This window comes from Glandiceps talaboti, chromosome 4 (assembly GCF_964340395.1).
Source record: "Glandiceps talaboti chromosome 4, keGlaTala1.1, whole genome shotgun sequence".
NCBI lineage: Eukaryota > Metazoa > Hemichordata > Enteropneusta > Spengelidae > Glandiceps > Glandiceps talaboti.
The window spans coordinates 16,678,185-16,695,823 of record NC_135552.1 but is presented as its reverse complement, the minus strand read 5'-3'; the positions used below and the strand labels follow the sequence as shown (position 1 = coordinate 16,695,823).

The following is a 17,639-nucleotide window of genomic DNA, read 5'->3' as shown; positions in this document are numbered from 1 at the left end:
TATATATATATATATATATATATATATATATATATATATATATATATATATATATATATATACATATATAACTCGGTGAGTATCAATCTGCTATAAGACAGTGCTCTATACCGCAGTGGCAGAGCGTAATAGTTTTGGTGGCTGTTCCATTCTGGGTATATATATATATATATATATATATATATATATATATATATATATATATATATATATATATATATATATATATATATATATATATAACTCGGTGAGTATCAATCTGCTATAAGACAGTGCTCTATACCGCAGTGGCAGAGCGTAATAGTTTTGGTAGTACTGGAACTCTTTCTTGGGTGTAACTCGGAGTTTCACGCATATTGCGATCATCAGACACTCAGAGTGTCTGGTGATCGCAATATGCGTGAAACTCCGAGTTACACCCAAGAAAGAGTTCCAGTACTACCAAAACTATATATATATATATATATATATATATATATATATATATATATATATATATATATATATATATATATATATATATATATATCCCTCCCTCCCTCTCTCTCCCCTCCCTCTCTCTCGCTCGCTCTCTCTCTCTGTCCTCTGTCCCCCTCCCCTCTATCTCTCTCTCTCTCTCTCTCTCTCTCTCTCTCTCTCTCTCTCTCTCTCTCTCTCTCTCTCTCTCTCTCTCTCTCTCTCTCTCCCCTTCCCCCTCTCTCTCTGGAACTGGAACTGTTCAATATTACCTCAAAGGCTATGAGGTGACTCAAACATTCAACCAACCAACAATCAAACTCACCAACCTTTTTACTGCCATATTATCATGGTATTAAACTTTTCTTAAACATTTTAACCCTATGCTAATTTTAGACAATATTGTTTTTTCTAGATGTGGAATTATTGCCAAGTTAGTCTACAAATTGCCGTAAAGACTCTTAAAGTAACGAAATTCCGATCCAACTCTCCCCTACCATTAGATGTGCTGACCTTAATATAACGATGCCATTTACCTTTTTAAGAACACATAGTTTATATAGTTTCTGATACTTGATGGTGCATGCTGTCTTGTAAAGCTTTGGGGTTACTGAAAGGGTCTAAATATTCTAAAAATTGGCTTTAACAGTAAAAAGCCCCCAGAGCTTCTAGCTTCCTCTTACTGTCAAGATGCTATTAAACTTTACATGTTGGTGCTGTCTTGTAAAGCTTGGAAATTAATGCCCAAAAGGATATGAATAGCCTGAAAATTGGCTTAAGTGTCAAAAAACTCCAGAGCCGAGGACCCCCCATGAGAGGTGTACATACATGTATTACCATCTCAAGCTTCGAGTCCCCCCTACCTCTTACTGTTAATGTCAAGATATATGTGCTTTAAACGTTTTGAATATATTTATCTACCCAGTGTAGTCAATAATTATATGATGGTGCTAACCTGGGATTCCCCCCCCCCTCCCCAGGCCGGAGAAACTGACTGGTCCCTAAATTCTGATAGTTCCGCGTTCCAATATTGGCAAACTGACGAAGCGAAGTCCGAAACGATAGCGCTATCGCAGAGGGCGTACGTACATGCATCGAAATACTAGTAGTTTAAAGTGAGTGTGTTACGAGGTCCATCTTTCTCCCCGGATACATTGGAAGTCTTAAAAGCTTGCTTTCGTACTATTTGGTGTCGTAATCATATAGACTGCGTAAATAATAATAAAAATGTTTTTTTAGACGTTAGAGTTGCGATTATATTGTTTAAATTAAGAATGGTCATATTTCTTTAGAATGATATATTTTACATAGAGTTGGAGGGCTTTGTTGGGACGACGGACGACCTAGGTCAAACTACCATATCGATGACGATTTTGTCACAGTGCTCAGACAAGAAACTCTGTTTATACTCGCTTGTACGCTTCACAATATTTTGGTAAGTCAATGCAGGGAAAGTAAAATCTTAAATTTACAGTGGACGTGATCGCCTTGTACGGTGTATCTCGTATTTATGCCAGGCAAGCATTTTATGTGGTCGTTGTTGTTTCACTGAGCTACTGTCCGTATCAAAACCACGCTCTGTTGTTGTATGCAAGGACTCGACTCGACTAGACTTGACCATACTCAACCCGTAGCATGGATAATGTGACAAGTGTTATGCTTTACGTGTACAGAAAGCGTTGCATGGAAGTCTTCCGTGTACAAGGTTATGAGTCGCTTTGCCTGACAAGAATTAGGTCACATACATAAACATGTAAACAGAGGACCTGTAAAGCTAACAGTAACATTCTCGCAAACCAGGCCTTATTTTTGTTCTTTGAAATTTGACACATCCAAAAACAAAAAACTATACTATCAATATAGTGGACACACAATGTTTTTACATCTACCATAACATCATACATATATTTTTTTAAAACTAAATCAGCAAATGCAATCGTGACCACATCATCTAATCCTAATGCAACTTCCCAGGCTTCCAGGAATTGATCCAGCCAAACTTTGTACTTTACTTTATGTTGGAAATAGCCAGGAACTGAGGAATACCTCGTTTAAATGCGTACTTTGCGTGTAGGCATCTATCAGTGCATTCCGAATATCATACATGTAAATCATATTGCAAAGATCTGCAGATTACTTTCCTTCATGATTTTGAAAGGGATTTTTTATATATAAATATTATGAATATTGGGGTGAGTTGAAATTGGGGCAATTGAATCGCAATTGTTAGCAGTAGCATGGAAGTGTAACCTGCCAATCTGTGTACATGTAGCTAATACATTGGACTTTTAAGGCCCTTAGTTGTATGTCTTTGCACTGTGCAGTTCGGTTTCCAAATAACAACTAGCATGAAGAGTAGAGGCACATGTGTGCTGTCGGCACACATTGAAAACATCCAGTAGTTTCAAATTCAGAGGACAGTTCAAAATTGTATCTTTAGTTTGTGTAACCTTAGCTGCAATAATTGCAGTGTTAATAGGTTATGTGTTTTGTATGTGTACAGCACTAGGCTTCCGTTACTAGCATGAAATAGACACTATTAATCAGTGGAGCTACAGATTTCAACAGTTTTGCTGATAGGATATGATTGGGCGGTCAATCATTTTTAAAAGTAACAAACAAGTTTGTTCACAGAGGCACACAGAATCAAAGCCATGAAAGTCCAACCAGTAATCAGAAATTGGGATTTAAGGGGGGTGATATAAAATGGACTTTACTGTGTGTGAAATATAGAGTGATGGTATGATTCATATTTTGCAGGCACAGCTGGTAACTACATCAAAGATTAAAAATGTACAATAGAGGATCGCCTAGGAAACCTCGCGGGTTTGGATTTGGTGGCTTTAGCCTCAATAAAAGGAAAGAAGAATCACCCTCATCATCGTCATCATCATCAGCGTCTCGGTCTGGAAACATGCAGCAGTACCCCATTAGTGCTGGAGGAGGTGCTCCCTTTATATTACACAACGCTATGGCAACTGCCAGTCAATTAGGAGACAAGAGACGATACAGAACAGAACAAGAGTAAGTTTATACTAATAGGTTGTCAATTCATGTTCTTTCCCTTTAAAAAAGGCAGGAGCCTTTACCATCTTGATTAGATGAAAATTTTATTTTATAAATGTCAAGTACATTGAACTGTAAACCACCTGATTTCTGGTTCACTTGTTTTTAGAACAATGCAGTCACTGGTTTCTAGATGAAAACTTCACTACCCCTGGTAGTGTCTGTATCAAAACATTCACTATTTTCTAGAATAAAATAGTCACAGCTTTCTCAGTGCTTGTTGATTTCAAGACTCACTTTTAGACTGAGCTAGCATCTAAGGCTTACTAAGTGCTAACTCTGGGCTGGCACTTAAACCTTGCAAGCATATGTGCAACTCTGGGCTGGCATTTAAACCTTGCAAACGTGTAACTCTTGGCTGGCACTTAAACATTGCAAGCATGTGTAAATCTTGGCTGGTGCTTAAACTGTGCAAGCATGTGTAACTCTTGGCTGGCACTTATACCTTGCAAGCATGTGTAACTTTTGGGCCCAACACTTAAATCTTGCAAGCATGTGTAAATCTGGGCTTGCACTGAAACCGTGCAAGCATGTGTAAATCTGGGCTTGCATGTAAACCATGCAAGCATGTGTAATTGGGCTGGTGTTGAAACCTTGCAAGTATGTGTAACTCTGGGCTTGCACTTAAATCCCACCACCATGTTTTGGTGACAAGAAGCAATCAAGGAAAACAAATTTGAAAATAAATAGTAAAACATAACTTTTTGTTCCTTAATTAATATTGTATTTGTATTTTATTTTTCATCGTTACCTTTCAGTTATTTTGATGATAGTGATGAAGAAATGTCTGCTTTGAACTCCAGCAAATATAAAAAACATAGCAGACATGATGAAGACGATGACGATGATGATGACCCACTAGATGCGTTTATGGCTGGTATAGAGGTTAGGACATATCTCTCACAGTCTACTATTGTGAAATTCTCATGTAATGATATATGTTGACGACAATCTGCTTTGTGTCCTTTTGCTACATAGCTAGAGGAAAACATATTGACAACGTTCGGATGAATAAAAACTTCTCCAAAGTAGTGATCCTTGCCACCTGGTCTTCATCACATCACAGCTGTTTAACTAGAGTATAAAATAAAGAGAGTATAAAATAAGTGCAACTCTACACTATTCATTAGTGTGTGTTAATGTGCATTTAGTTCTGACTGCATCTAAAGTTTTGTGTAGTTGTTTCCTTTAGGGATAGAGTGTCGATAATCTCAATTGTCATGTACAAAGGTTATCATGCACAAAATGTTCAAAATCTTTTAGCATTGAGCTTTTCGGTTGTCCTGGTCAGATGAGGATCTGATGAGGGACATCGACCACGACAGATTGAAAGCTCAACACTAAAAAACTTTGAATTGCTTGTGTGTTATAATCTAAATGTAAATCATTTGATCTACCAAGCTGATGAACGTTTTCGGTCAATCTCAATTGTGGTGGAATAGTTGGGTAGCAAATATGGCAATAACCAACCTTCCCACCACCATCCAACCATCCGAGAAATTGTTTTAGGGAGCTGACTACATGCAAGTACAAGCTGGAAGTGAAAGACATACATGTATACCCTTCAATTAAGGATTTAGTGCCTTGTACTATGATACATAGGACTTTACACAGGTGTCAGTTGAAATCTTGGCAAGACTGGTGATGGTTTTATCCATTATTCAATCAATCTGTATTTGAAAACTGTGTACAGTAGGAGTTTTGGATAGTGATATAGGAGTGTGAGTGCCTGATATTGGGTTTACTGATAAATAAATAGGTATTTGAAAACAATTGGTTTTGGTGGTGGTGGTGTTGGTGGTGGCGGTGGTGGTGTTGGTGGTGGTGGTGGTGGTGGGGGGGGGGTGCATTGCAAATCCTTAACATGTACCCTACCTCAATTGATATATGTGCATTGTATTTGATGACCCATGAGTTTGGTTTAGGGTCAGGATAGTTCATACGACACAACATTCATACCACGCTATCAGCTGTGGTTTAGAAGCCTGCTAGGGTTAGAAATACAGTCACGACGCACTGACACAAATTTGATTGTGCCTGTCAATTCATGGTTTCTTGATGATACAGCTGTGTGAATGTTATACTCCCTGTCACTTCTTGTATTTAGAGTGATTTAAAAAAGGAAACACAAGTCAAAGAAAAGGAGGTTGAAATAAAGAAAAAGAAAGGAACAAGACAAGATATTGATGAAGCAGATGACCAGGAAACTTATTTCAAATATATGGAAGACAATCCTACAGCAGGAATGATTATAACAGATGACGACGACACAGAAATTGAATATGATGAAGACGGAAATCCAATTATTCCTGAGAAAAATAAAGTCATCGATCCTCTCCCTCCAGTTGATCATTCACAGGTATATAAACATCTTTCTGTTCTATGGCACAGGTGACAGAAAACAGTTTTGTTACTAAATGTTTTGTTAGCCCAATACATCACAGCTGTGTATAACCAGCAACAGAGGCAAGCATTTACAAATTTTCCTTGGCAGAATGAATAAAAATGTTTAGAAATAATATTTTAAAATGTCTTATTTATTGAACTTCTCCAGATTGACTATAAAGATTTTACACGAGACTTTTATGAGGAGCATGACGACATTTCCGAATTAAACATCATGGAAGTACAGAACCTACGTAAAAAACTAGGAATCAAGGTATGTATTTGTTGTTATGACAACAAGGTCAGGGTTCTCCCAAGGTAATATGCATTACTAACACAAAGACTATAGTTTGGATCTAACTGTATAAAGAATTTAATGTATAATTGCAGATGTTACAAAAGTCAATACTGTACCACTAATCTTTTTTTAGCTGTATTACTACCCCTCTCCCCCCCCCCCCCCCCCCAAAAAAAAAAAAAGTAAAAAAAAAAAGTTACACTATCGGAAAGAAATCAACTCCAAAAATGGTTACCTTTCACTATTACTGGGTACTGTAAAGGTAAAGGCTGAATATCTTGGCATCCCCAAAAATATACACTGAAAGTCTACACAACACAGGTCTAGATACAAAGAGATTCCTCAGCTTGGTATCACAATACACTACATAATGGTTATTTTATCACAAGCAGGAAATATTACCCTCTCCAAATATTGTCTAGACTCGATTGACCTCTTCAGTAGATTGAATGTTTTTGTGAAGTGTTAATGACATCACATGGTTATTGACCAGTAGGTCTAACCATAGACCCTCCACCAACCGTTGGTGTTGGTCTATGGTCTAGCTAAGGACTGAATTATTCTAATTTCTACTGTGAATGAAATCATATCAACATTTGGTGATAGACTAATATGTATCAGCAATTTGTGTCTGTCTTTAGTTTGTGAAAGTGATCTCGTCAGAGTAGATATCAAAGATATCAGGTGAAACCATCATCGTAAACCCCAGCCTCTTTTACGGCATTGTCCAAAATGAAGAAGAATAGAAATTATGAGATTATATATTATCTTGTCCCTCCATCAGGTGTCAGGTTTTGAATATCCTAATCCGGTGTCAAGTTTTGGACATTTTGGATTTGATGAGCAACTAATGCACTATATCAGGAAATCAGACTACTCAACACCAATGCCGATACAGGCTCAGGTAAGCTAGACTTTGTAGTACTTCATTCATGTGGCGTTAGTCAAATAACTGTTGTGCAGATCACTATATTCCATACACAAAGGCCATTGACCCATAATTCAATTTGGTTTTTAAGCTTGAACTATTACAGGAATGTCTTAAGTTAGCACTCTTTATCAGTTATATTACTCCCATAAATGTACCATTTTTCATTTTTGAAGGGTTGGAACACTGCCCTCTATCAGTCCATGTAAACAATTGTTAATGGATTTGTTCCAAGATGTTGTGCTTTGTACATACATAGGATTGTGCACATGCTACGTGTACTTAGTGGAATCGTTGTCACCTAAGTCTAAGTCTACCCTGGATTTACAAGTAAAAACAGTTTCAATCTATCTGTCATATATCTGTCAAGCATATACTCATAAGTGAGATCATCTCGTACAATACATCTGGGAACATGAAAATGAACTGTACAGTGTATGCAAATATAATAATTAACACTCTTGAAACTTTTGTTCACTCATGTATTCAATTAACCAACAGATTCAATGAGTACAATTTTTATGGTGACACCATTAGTAAACCCCATCTGTCAGTACAATATATTTAAACAAATATTAACTCTGCAGGTGCACAATGCACTCAGTGTTTTTGTTATGGGCAGACTCAGTAAGCAGGTAAAATCTACCTAGTGAGTTCCCCAGGCATTTTACCAGGCTTCCTCACCAAAAATATGGTACATGGTATGGAAAGCTGTGTAAATTTTAGCAGATTTGCCTCCCCTGCTACCATATTGGGGTTCCCAGAAACACTGATCGTATCATGTTATCCATACATGTGCAGTTAACCAATGGACTCAATAGTTATGATATGGAAGGTTGCAAGACTGTAATAGCGCCCTCTAGCAGTATCAATGTCATATATGGAATTTGTGGCTTATACTTTAGGGTGTACCTATAGCCATGAGTGGCCGTGATATCATTGGTATTGCAAAGACAGGCAGTGGTAAGACAGCAGCATTTATTTGGCCTTTATTGATACACATTATGGACCAACCAGAAATCCAACCAGGGGATGGACCTATAGGTCTAATCTGTGCACCAACCAGGGAACTCTCACAACAGGTATGTCGGTGTAGCTTGATTTCTAGAAGCAGTTAGATCTTGCCTGTTCTATCAGAGAATCAAAGACAGTGAAGTGGAGTCAGTGTTTCTTGTAGAGATCACAGTCAGTCAGTGAATGGGTCTAAGTTACGGTAGTATATTGTTTTACTTCATCAATTATAGAAGCTAGGATTTTTAAAGGTCCTGTAGTGAACTTCATGTTGTATCCCTATGCCACAAATTTCACTATACTTTTGATGCGACTGCTCTGGAGTGGAATTAAAGACAGAACAGACAGAGTGTCAAGTTTGACAACACAATTTTAAGTGAGGTGTCCATGCTTCCGTGCTTCTTTATTTTTATTACTTCACACAATAATGTAAAAAAAAAACTGAATTGTGTTTTACTCCTAGATTTACCAAGAATGTAAGAGGTTTGGTAAAGCCTACAACATCCACACAGTATGTGCCTATGGTGGAGGAAATATGTGGGAACAAACAAAAGCTTGTCAGGATGGTTGTGAAATCCTGGTAGCAACACCAGTAAGTATACGCATTACCTTTTAGAAATGATGCAAATCTTATGACCGAACCTCATGATGCGTCAGTACAAGTATGATACTGTGGGTATTTCCAGAAGTGCTTGCAGTGTTCTGTAGAGCAAAAAACACCACAAGCAAGCGTGCAAATACCCAGACTACTGCATTGCAGTGCAAATACCAGTGTTATGCCTCGGTGCAAGTAATCACCAGTACATTTATGTAGTAAATGTGATTAAGACATTATGGAATAATAATGATGATGATGACATACAGTACAGTTTTCGCCTAAGCTCTCGCCTCAATTCGCGTTCGCATCGCTTCAGCTTCGCTTTCGCTTCGCCTCAATGTCAAGTTTACGGGAGTTCACTTCAATTAAACATCGCTTTCGCTTCACTTCCCTTTCGCGTTGAGTTCGCATTCGCATCGCACCCCATTCGCATCGCGTCAACTTTGTTTTCGAATCGCATTGTGTGGAACAGGCGCTATTATACCCACATATTTGCATGATAAAGGATTTGAAACGAAAAGTATAGATCATTACGGCTACTAAAATTATGTGAGGTTGTACTTTACTTTTCTGTCTACGGCACGATAATCCTTTTGGTTAAATTTGCGTTAATAAATGTTGAGTACCATGCAGTCCTTTCCGATCTCCTGTTTGGACATTATCTAGAATACACTATACCTTCGATACATGAACGAAGTTTTTTTTTATTTGCCATTTTATGTACTTTACTCCGTTATCATTACCTTTAAAATGAAACTTACAAGATTCAAATTACAGAAGTAAGCAAAATACAACGTACATCTATGTTGAACGTTTTGTATCCTGACCCCATATTTTTTGCGTTCCCGACATCGGTGACAATGTCGCATTTTAAATAAACTTAAAACTTACGAAAATTTGTTTTTAACTTTTTAACATTTATTTGGGCGTCCCACATATCAGTTGTTTCAATATCATAGTGTTTCTCCATTTCCCTTGTCCATTCATGTAACAACCATGTATTTTGGCAAAAGGAGGAGGGTTTTAGTAATAGGCTTCTCCTCATTTCTTGAAGTACATATTCTTTTTCGTATTGTCTGTCCGAACCAGCCAGAGACGTAATTTACCAATAATGTTTTTTTTAAAATATATAATGCAATCCCATGACAAAAAATAAATCTTTCTCGGTTACACGACATCAATTGGAATACATTTTGGTGTCCGATCTCTTAATCCTTTTTTTTTGCATTTCTCTTATAGACATCGGTCGTATGCGAACAAGTATGAAATTGAATTCCCCATTTATGATTTATGATCAAAGATCGCGATCTTACCCATAGTGAGTCTATGATCTCACCATGCACTATATTTGTTGACGCAACTAAATGATAGTTGCCAGGCAACCATATCTCATTACAATAGTTGCTATGCCATTCGGACATGACCTAGATTTGAACTCGCGGGCAGGCATCTCCACTTGTATTGAAAGTTCATCAACACGGCCTAACCCTTCACCTCTATACTGCTCTTTCACAACTCCAGGTTAGGTGTTTCATATTCGGACTGTATTGGAATATTTATTTACCATCAAAATGAGTAAGGGTACTGCAGTGTTGCTAATATAAATATGAAATCATTCCTGTTCTGACTTTGGGGTTTCTTTGGAAAAATTTCCATAGTGGTCTGAGTCGTGAGGTAAACGGTTGAAAAGCTAAAGAAAATTGAGCGTACGTATACGTAGATGAGAATCGTTCTGCATTATTAGTATAAGGGCTACATAGGCATACTTCCCAATTGGAATAAAGTAATATAATAGGTGTACTTTTAGATGTACTAACTCCTACATAATTCATAATAGATAAATTTACTTTACGTTTCCTTGAAACGTTTCAAAAACCGACCGATCGCATTTCTAAGTACTAGAATAAGATCTTCCTCTTCAAGACGGGCTTGGATTTCAACGATACGTACACCGATGTTGTAGAGGGACACAATTCTTCTTCGCAGATACATGTTAAGTCGGTAAGGACGAACGAGGGACATTGGTGATGATTGCATGTTTAGAGTCGTGTATTTTACTAGACAGAATTCACAACGTACAGCATTGAAAACGGATATGCAAATACTGTCACACCTTTCACAGTATCGCTTCACCTTCATTGTTGTTTGACGTGAAGCGACCTTCATTGTTTTTTGATGCGATGCGAACAAGAAGCGAATGCGAAGCGAAATGACAGCGATGCGAATGCCTTCATGAAGCGATTCCAAGTTACGAAGCGAATTGATTGAAGCGATAATGAGGCGATGCGACTGCGAAGGCGAAGCGAAGCGAACGCGAAAAATGCGACAGCTTAGGCGAAAACTGTACTGTAAATAATACAAAGCACACTGCATTGATTATAAATGCCCAAATACTCCATCATTCATGTTTAGACATCAGTCCTTGCCATCCAAGTGGATCTTGCCTGTTAACATTATAATACATTTGATAACAAGCCAGAACGATACAGCTCGTTAATCTTGCTTATGGCTTTATGCCCTATACACCAGATTTGTTTGGACCCCTCACCCACGCCTCATTTTATATAGTGATTTCAGTTCTGAATTCCAAAGAAGAAGTAGTTGACACTTTTACAAAAGAAGTGCACTTATTTAGCAATGACCTTACCAAATATCATACTGTTTAATGTTTCATTGTGATTATAGGGAAGATTGATTGATTTAGTCAAGAAGAAAGCCACCAATCTTAAAAGAGTTACTTACCTTGTATTTGATGAAGCTGACAGAATGTTTGATATGGGATTTGGTAAGTTACTTACTTTGTATTTGATAAGTAGACATGTTTGAAATAGTTTTAGTAAGTTACTAGCTTTGTATTAGATAAGGTAGACATCATGTTTGACATGGATTAGTTTGGTAAGTTACTTACCTTGTATTTGATGAAGCTGACAGAATGTTTGATATGGGATTTGGTAAGTTACTTACTCTGTATTTGATAAGTAGATATGTTTGACTGTTTTGGTAAGTTGCTTACCTTGTATTTGATGAAGCTAAAATAGTATTTGAAATGGATTTTGGTAAGTTAATTACCTGGTATTTGATGAAGCAGAAATAATGTTGACTTTGATTAGTTTTGGTAAGTTGCATGAGACATAATTGTTGCTATTGTTTAGTAATTTACTTAACTTGTATTTGATAGTACAGTAGTGAGGAAGGTGACGATTTACTGGTCTGTCTCATAACCATTCTTTCCTTCTACAGAGCCTCAAGTACGTTCAATTGCCAACCATGTCAGACCAGATAGACAAAGTAAGTACACAACACTATGTATGATGAAGCTTGTCTACATTTGAAAACCAACAGTGAAGTTTTATTTGAAAATAAGTCAGTAATAATGCTTACTTTTGTATAGAAATACAGTGCAAGTGGTACTTCATTAGCGGAATACGAGATACCACATACCCTCCAAACTGAGTACTACTATCTTCGATTTCATATATGCACAGGTAAATTATATTGTAAAGAGTTGGGGTGAGTTGAAAATGGGGCGAGTTGAAATTGGGGCGAGTTGAAAATTGGACGAGTTGAGTGGGACGAGTTGAAATGGGACGAGTTGATCCATCACCGTCATATAATATGCTACCTGCTACAAATACCTGAATTGTCTCTATCACTACTGTATATACAAATATAATATTGGAAGTTATTGATGGTTGTATGTCAATAGCTTAATTCCTCATTGGTATTGATGGTATTTTTTTTTACTGAAAATGAGAATATCAGTTATACTGTTATTTTTAGATTGTTGACATGTTAAAATGCCTATTCTCATTGTGATTACAGCCTTGCTGTTCAGTGCTACATTCAGGAAAAAAGTTGAGAAATTAGCCAGGGATATCCTGACAGACCCGATCAGAGTTGTACAGGGGGATGTTGGAGAGGTAAGCTCGATTCCTAGCTCACTGCAAAGTCACTGCAGTCTTACAGTAACTGTAGTCTCAAAGTGACTGCAGTCTTGAAGTGACTGTAGTCTCAAAGTCACTGCAGTCTCAAAGTCACTGCAGTCTCAAAGTCACTGCAGTCTCAAAGTCACTGCAGTCTCAAAGTCACTGCAGTCTTGAAGTGACTGTAGTCTCAAAGTCACTGCAGTCTCAAAGTCACTGCAGTCTTGAAGTGACTAGTCTCAAAGTCACTGCAGTCTCAAAGTCACTGCAGTCTTGAAGTGACTGTAGTCTCAAAGTCACTGCAGTCTCAAAGTGACTGCAGTCTTGAAGTGACTGCAGTCTTGAAGTGACTGCAGTCTTGAAGTGACTGCAGTCTTGAAGTGACTGTAGTCTCAAAGTGACTGCAGTCTTGAAGTGACTGTAGTCTCAAAGTGACTGCAGTCTTGAAGTGACTGTAGTCTCAAAGTCACTGCAGTCTCAAAGTCACTGCAGTCTCAAAGTCACTGCAGTCTCAAAGTGACTGCAGTCTTGAAGTGACTGTAGTCTCAAAGTGACTGCAGTCTTGAAGTGACTAGTCTCAAAGTCACTGCAGTCTCAAAGTCACTGCAGTCTCAAAGTCACTGCAGTCTTGAAGTCACTTCAGGCTCAAAGTCAGTGCAGTCTCAAAGTCAGTGCAGTCTCAAAGTCACTGCAGTCTCAAAGTCACTGCAGTCTTGAAGTCACTTCAGGCTCAAAGTCACTGCAGTCTCAAAGTCAGTGCAGTCTCAAAGTCACTGCAGTCTCAAAATCAGTGCAGTCTCAAAGTCACTTAGTACAGTGCAAAGAACTGGACAAGACATCTCAGTTTAGTAAACATTAGTATCACACTCATGATTGTGATCAGATAATGGCTGTACATCATGGTTGTGTTGTGGGTGTAATTAGACTCAAGTTCGATACGATACGATACGATACGATACGATACGATATGATATGATACGATAAGTATATTTTATTACTCTCAGAGGGAGAAACTGAAATGTCTTATTTGAAAAATACAAAAAAAACAAAAGTTGTGTAAAAAACAACTAAACTAAGCAATACTATTGAACAAATTAAAACACTACATACATTGACAGCTTTACAACAGCACTGTGCATTCCCAAGTTTTTCAAAGTGAACAAAGTTGATGTAATTTGTAAAGGAATTTGGTACTTATCACTGGTAACTTTGACTCATGAGTACTGAAAGATATCCAGGGTGTCATTACCCAGGTAATCTCTACAATTTATATTCAGTCTTCTCTGCGACTCAATGCTACTGTCTCCCTCTTTGACCCTATTCTACTGTTTTCAAACCTGATAGGCCAATGAGGACGTAACCCAGGTGGTTGAGTTACTGTCAGATGGTCCTGAAAAGTGGACATGGTTGATACAGAGACTTGTCCGGTTCACAGCCATAGGGAGTGTTCTTATATTTGTCACAAAGAAAGCCAACGCTGACGAACTTGCCATGAATCTCAAACAGCAGGATTTTGATTGTGAGTACCCGGTAGTCGACATGTATTTATAACTCTTACTTGTTTTAAAATTTATATTTCAATATATTTTGTCCATTTTAATTGTGTTTTAGTTTAATTTAATTTCCCCTCATTTCATATTTTTCCTCTTTGTACAAAGCAGTTGTCTAATTATCATAACATGATACTGCATCTGGTCTGTGGAATGAAGTGTCATTGGAATTACTGCAAAAACTTAGCTGAGTACTTCAGAGAGAACTTGAAAATCTATCTTTTTCTCAAGTGTCTTCTTTAATTACATAGCTCCTCTGAACTTTACATCTTATTGGAAACTGGCACTCATTAGATTGATTGATTGATTTGATTGATTGATTGATATATTGATCGATTGAGTGATTGATTGATTGATTGATTGAGTGAGTGAGTGAGTGAGTGAGTGAGTGATTGAGTGTTAATATTGATAATCAAATTTGTATCTGAAATGATGATTTGATTAATACTTGTTTTTGTAGTGGGATTACTCCATGGTGATTTGGATCAGAGTGAAAGAAATAAAGTCATTACTAACTTCAAAAGACAACAGATGCCAGTACTTGTAGCCACAGACGTAGCAGGCAAGTATCATTATTGACTGTTTAGAAGCAAAGTGTATGCCACACAGTGTATCTCTTCAATATTTGTGTCTGGTATGATTTTCTCAATATTGTTGTCACTTTTTAAAGGGTGACATGCACTCGGGTAAACTCTACCCAATGTTGTAAGTTATTTTACTGACATTCCCATACCAAAACTATAATTACAAATTATAGCAATCTGCTAGTATACCAGGGTTCCTAAAACTTGGTTTAAAATGTGTATCTATTATGCTTGATGAAGTATTAGTTGTTACCTTATGAAAGAGTTTTGAAGCCCAAAAGCTTTCACAAGATGCGATTTTATTGTGAAAAAAAAGTGTTCAGTCTGAACATTGTTCAAAGTTGATGATTTTGATGGTGTTAGTGTAGGGCAGGCATGTGTAGTACTCATGTTATCCACATTGTGGTCATCTTTGTATTAAAGAACAAGCAAAATGTTACATGTGGACAATTCAATTGTCGTGAGAGAGTTGACATTCAATGATCGATGTGCTTTATTTCAGCCCGTGGTTTGGACATTCCATCTATCAAGACAGTAGTCAACTATGACGTGGCTAGAGATATTGATACACATACACATCGGATTGGTAGAACCGGCAGAGCAGGTGAGAACGTGAATCATATCATTGGAATTCTGATATACATACTTACACTTTTATAGTTGTATTATTTGAATTTCTAGATTATAAAAACCACAAAAGAATGTTATTCAAACTGTTAAGCTATTAAATCTATAGTCATGGGAAGTGTGATTAGCTGACCAGCATATACACAAAGTATTTGTAGATATATCTAAATATTACAGCTTTCTTGTGTCATTGACTTGTAGGCACAAAGGGTACAGCATATACACTTGTAAACATTTCCAAAGATGTCAACTTTTCCGGTGATTTGGTACGGAATCTTGAAGGCGCTGGACAGAGAGTTCCTGACAAACTAATGGAGTTAGCAATGCAGGCAAGACACATTATAAATTTATATTTGTTATATGAATTAAATCTGCAAATTACTGGGTAGTCGTGAAAATTTGAAAAGAGAGAAAATAACTCGGAGGGATACAGTGACAATGTTTTCCTTCCAAATTATTAAATCTGGTGGAAGCTATGCAAAATGAAATGGTGGCGGGGAGGTTGGTGGGTGGATGTGGTGGTGGTGGTGGTGGAGGGGGGGGGGGGTTGTGCAAAATATGTGCAATATAGCACATTGACTTCTATGTCTTTGTATTAAATCACTTTGCACTTTGACTAGGGTGGTACTAGTTTGCAATCATCCTCAGACAAGACTGCGTACTGCTCAGTGAGCAGACCTAGGCAAAAGTAACTTTTGTATTGTTCTTTTCATGATGCACACAAGTTTAGGAAGTACCTAATCTGAAAGAAGACATACGCATATTGAATAATCAATCTAGTAGTAGAAATATAATTACACTTTGAAATTAACTTCATTCCATTAGTATGCCCTCCTAAGAAGAAGCTGGAAGATTTCCTTGATGATATTTTGTGTCTTAAATTGTTTACTTCAGAATTCATGGTTCAGGAAATCACGACAGAAGAAGGGCAAGAAAGGTAATATCAACAGAAATAAGGGACTCGGATACAGAGAGAGACCAGGCCTTGGCAGTTCTAATGAAAATGATACAAAACAAGATAGTGGAATGAGTTACAGTTCACCCAGTGGTAGTACTAGTAGGGAATCATATAGAGGGTCATCATCAACATCATCATCATCATTGTCATCGTCATCATTTCAATCATCACCTGCAGCTAGTAGTTCAACATTTGACAGGTTATCAACAGTTAAGACTGCATTTATGGTGAGTATTCTAAGTTCTGTGTGTGTGTGTGTGTGTGTGTGTGTGTGTGTGTGTGTGTGTGTGTGTGTGTGTGTGTGTGTGTATGTGTGTGTGTATGTGTGTGTATGTGTGTGTATGTGTGTGTGTGAGTGTCTGTCTGTCTGCCTGTGTGTCTATCTGTGTGTCTATCTGTCAGTGTGTTTGAGTATATGTGTATGAATGTGTCTGTCTGTCTGAGTGTGGGTGTATAGTATCAATGTGTGTGTATGTATGTATGTGTATGTGTGTGTGTGTGTGTGTGTGTGTGTGTGCACACGCGCGCGCATGCACCAATTAAAAGTAGGACTACATAGCTACTAGGTTTGTTGTGTGAATGTGCTGTGTATGCAAGTATGTACATATGAGATAGTATTTCATGGTAAGTACTCTTTTACAGATATATCTGTAGAGATGTGTTTGCAGGCATTGTGTGTGTGTCTCTTGTGTGTGCCAATGTGTGTCTCTGTTTGTTTTCTACAGTTTGTTGATATAATTATGGAGAATCTCATGAAAATATGAAAAAGAATGTCATTGAAGTGGTCAATGTGAAATTAGCATTCCTCTGTTCATTCTATCTTCTACAGGCCCAGTACAAATCTCACTTTAAAGCTGCCAGCTCCAACATTACCAGTAGCACCATGAGCAGTGGCGACTCACCAAATAAGGCCATTAGACCACCAAGCAGTCATATGTCCAGTGGGGGTAGCAGTGAAAAGAGGCACAGCAGTGAATTTGTAGCACCAAAAGCACCAAAAATGAAGAAAAGTAGATGGGACAAATAAATATGGCTGGATGGAGGGGTTGGGGTAGGGAGGGGGGCTCACCTAAGGCTTTTATTGTGTTTTACTGTTTCAGACTTCCTCATTAATGAAATAAATATACCGCCCTTTTCAAGCCAAGCAGAATATCTCGTCATATTGGATGTAAATTTGTGTCAGGAAGGCCATGAAATCAAGCTAGTGAACAATGATATACTTTAATGGTGGATGAAGGGATCAACCAAGGCATGT

General features: G+C 37.6%; 1 protein-coding gene across 1 annotated transcript; it reads left to right on the top strand.

Annotated features, from left to right (window-relative positions):
• Positions 1-1,788: 1,788 nt before the first annotated feature.
• On the top strand, positions 1,789-17,453 carry LOC144433664 (ATP-dependent RNA helicase DDX42-like). Its single transcript, XM_078122012.1, has 17 exons — positions 1,789-1,891; positions 3,217-3,480; positions 4,281-4,407; positions 5,630-5,881; positions 6,077-6,181; positions 6,990-7,109; positions 8,039-8,215; positions 8,608-8,736; positions 11,428-11,527; positions 11,983-12,030; positions 12,565-12,662; positions 14,010-14,184; positions 14,676-14,777; positions 15,302-15,403; positions 15,628-15,755; positions 16,321-16,611; positions 17,214-17,453. Exons 2-17 carry the CDS (start codon positions 3,248-3,250, stop codon positions 17,409-17,411), a joined length of 2,385 nt encoding a protein of 794 aa, XP_077978138.1. The 5' UTR covers positions 1,789-1,891; positions 3,217-3,247; the 3' UTR covers positions 17,412-17,453.
• The last annotated feature ends 186 nt before the right edge of the window (positions 17,454-17,639 follow it).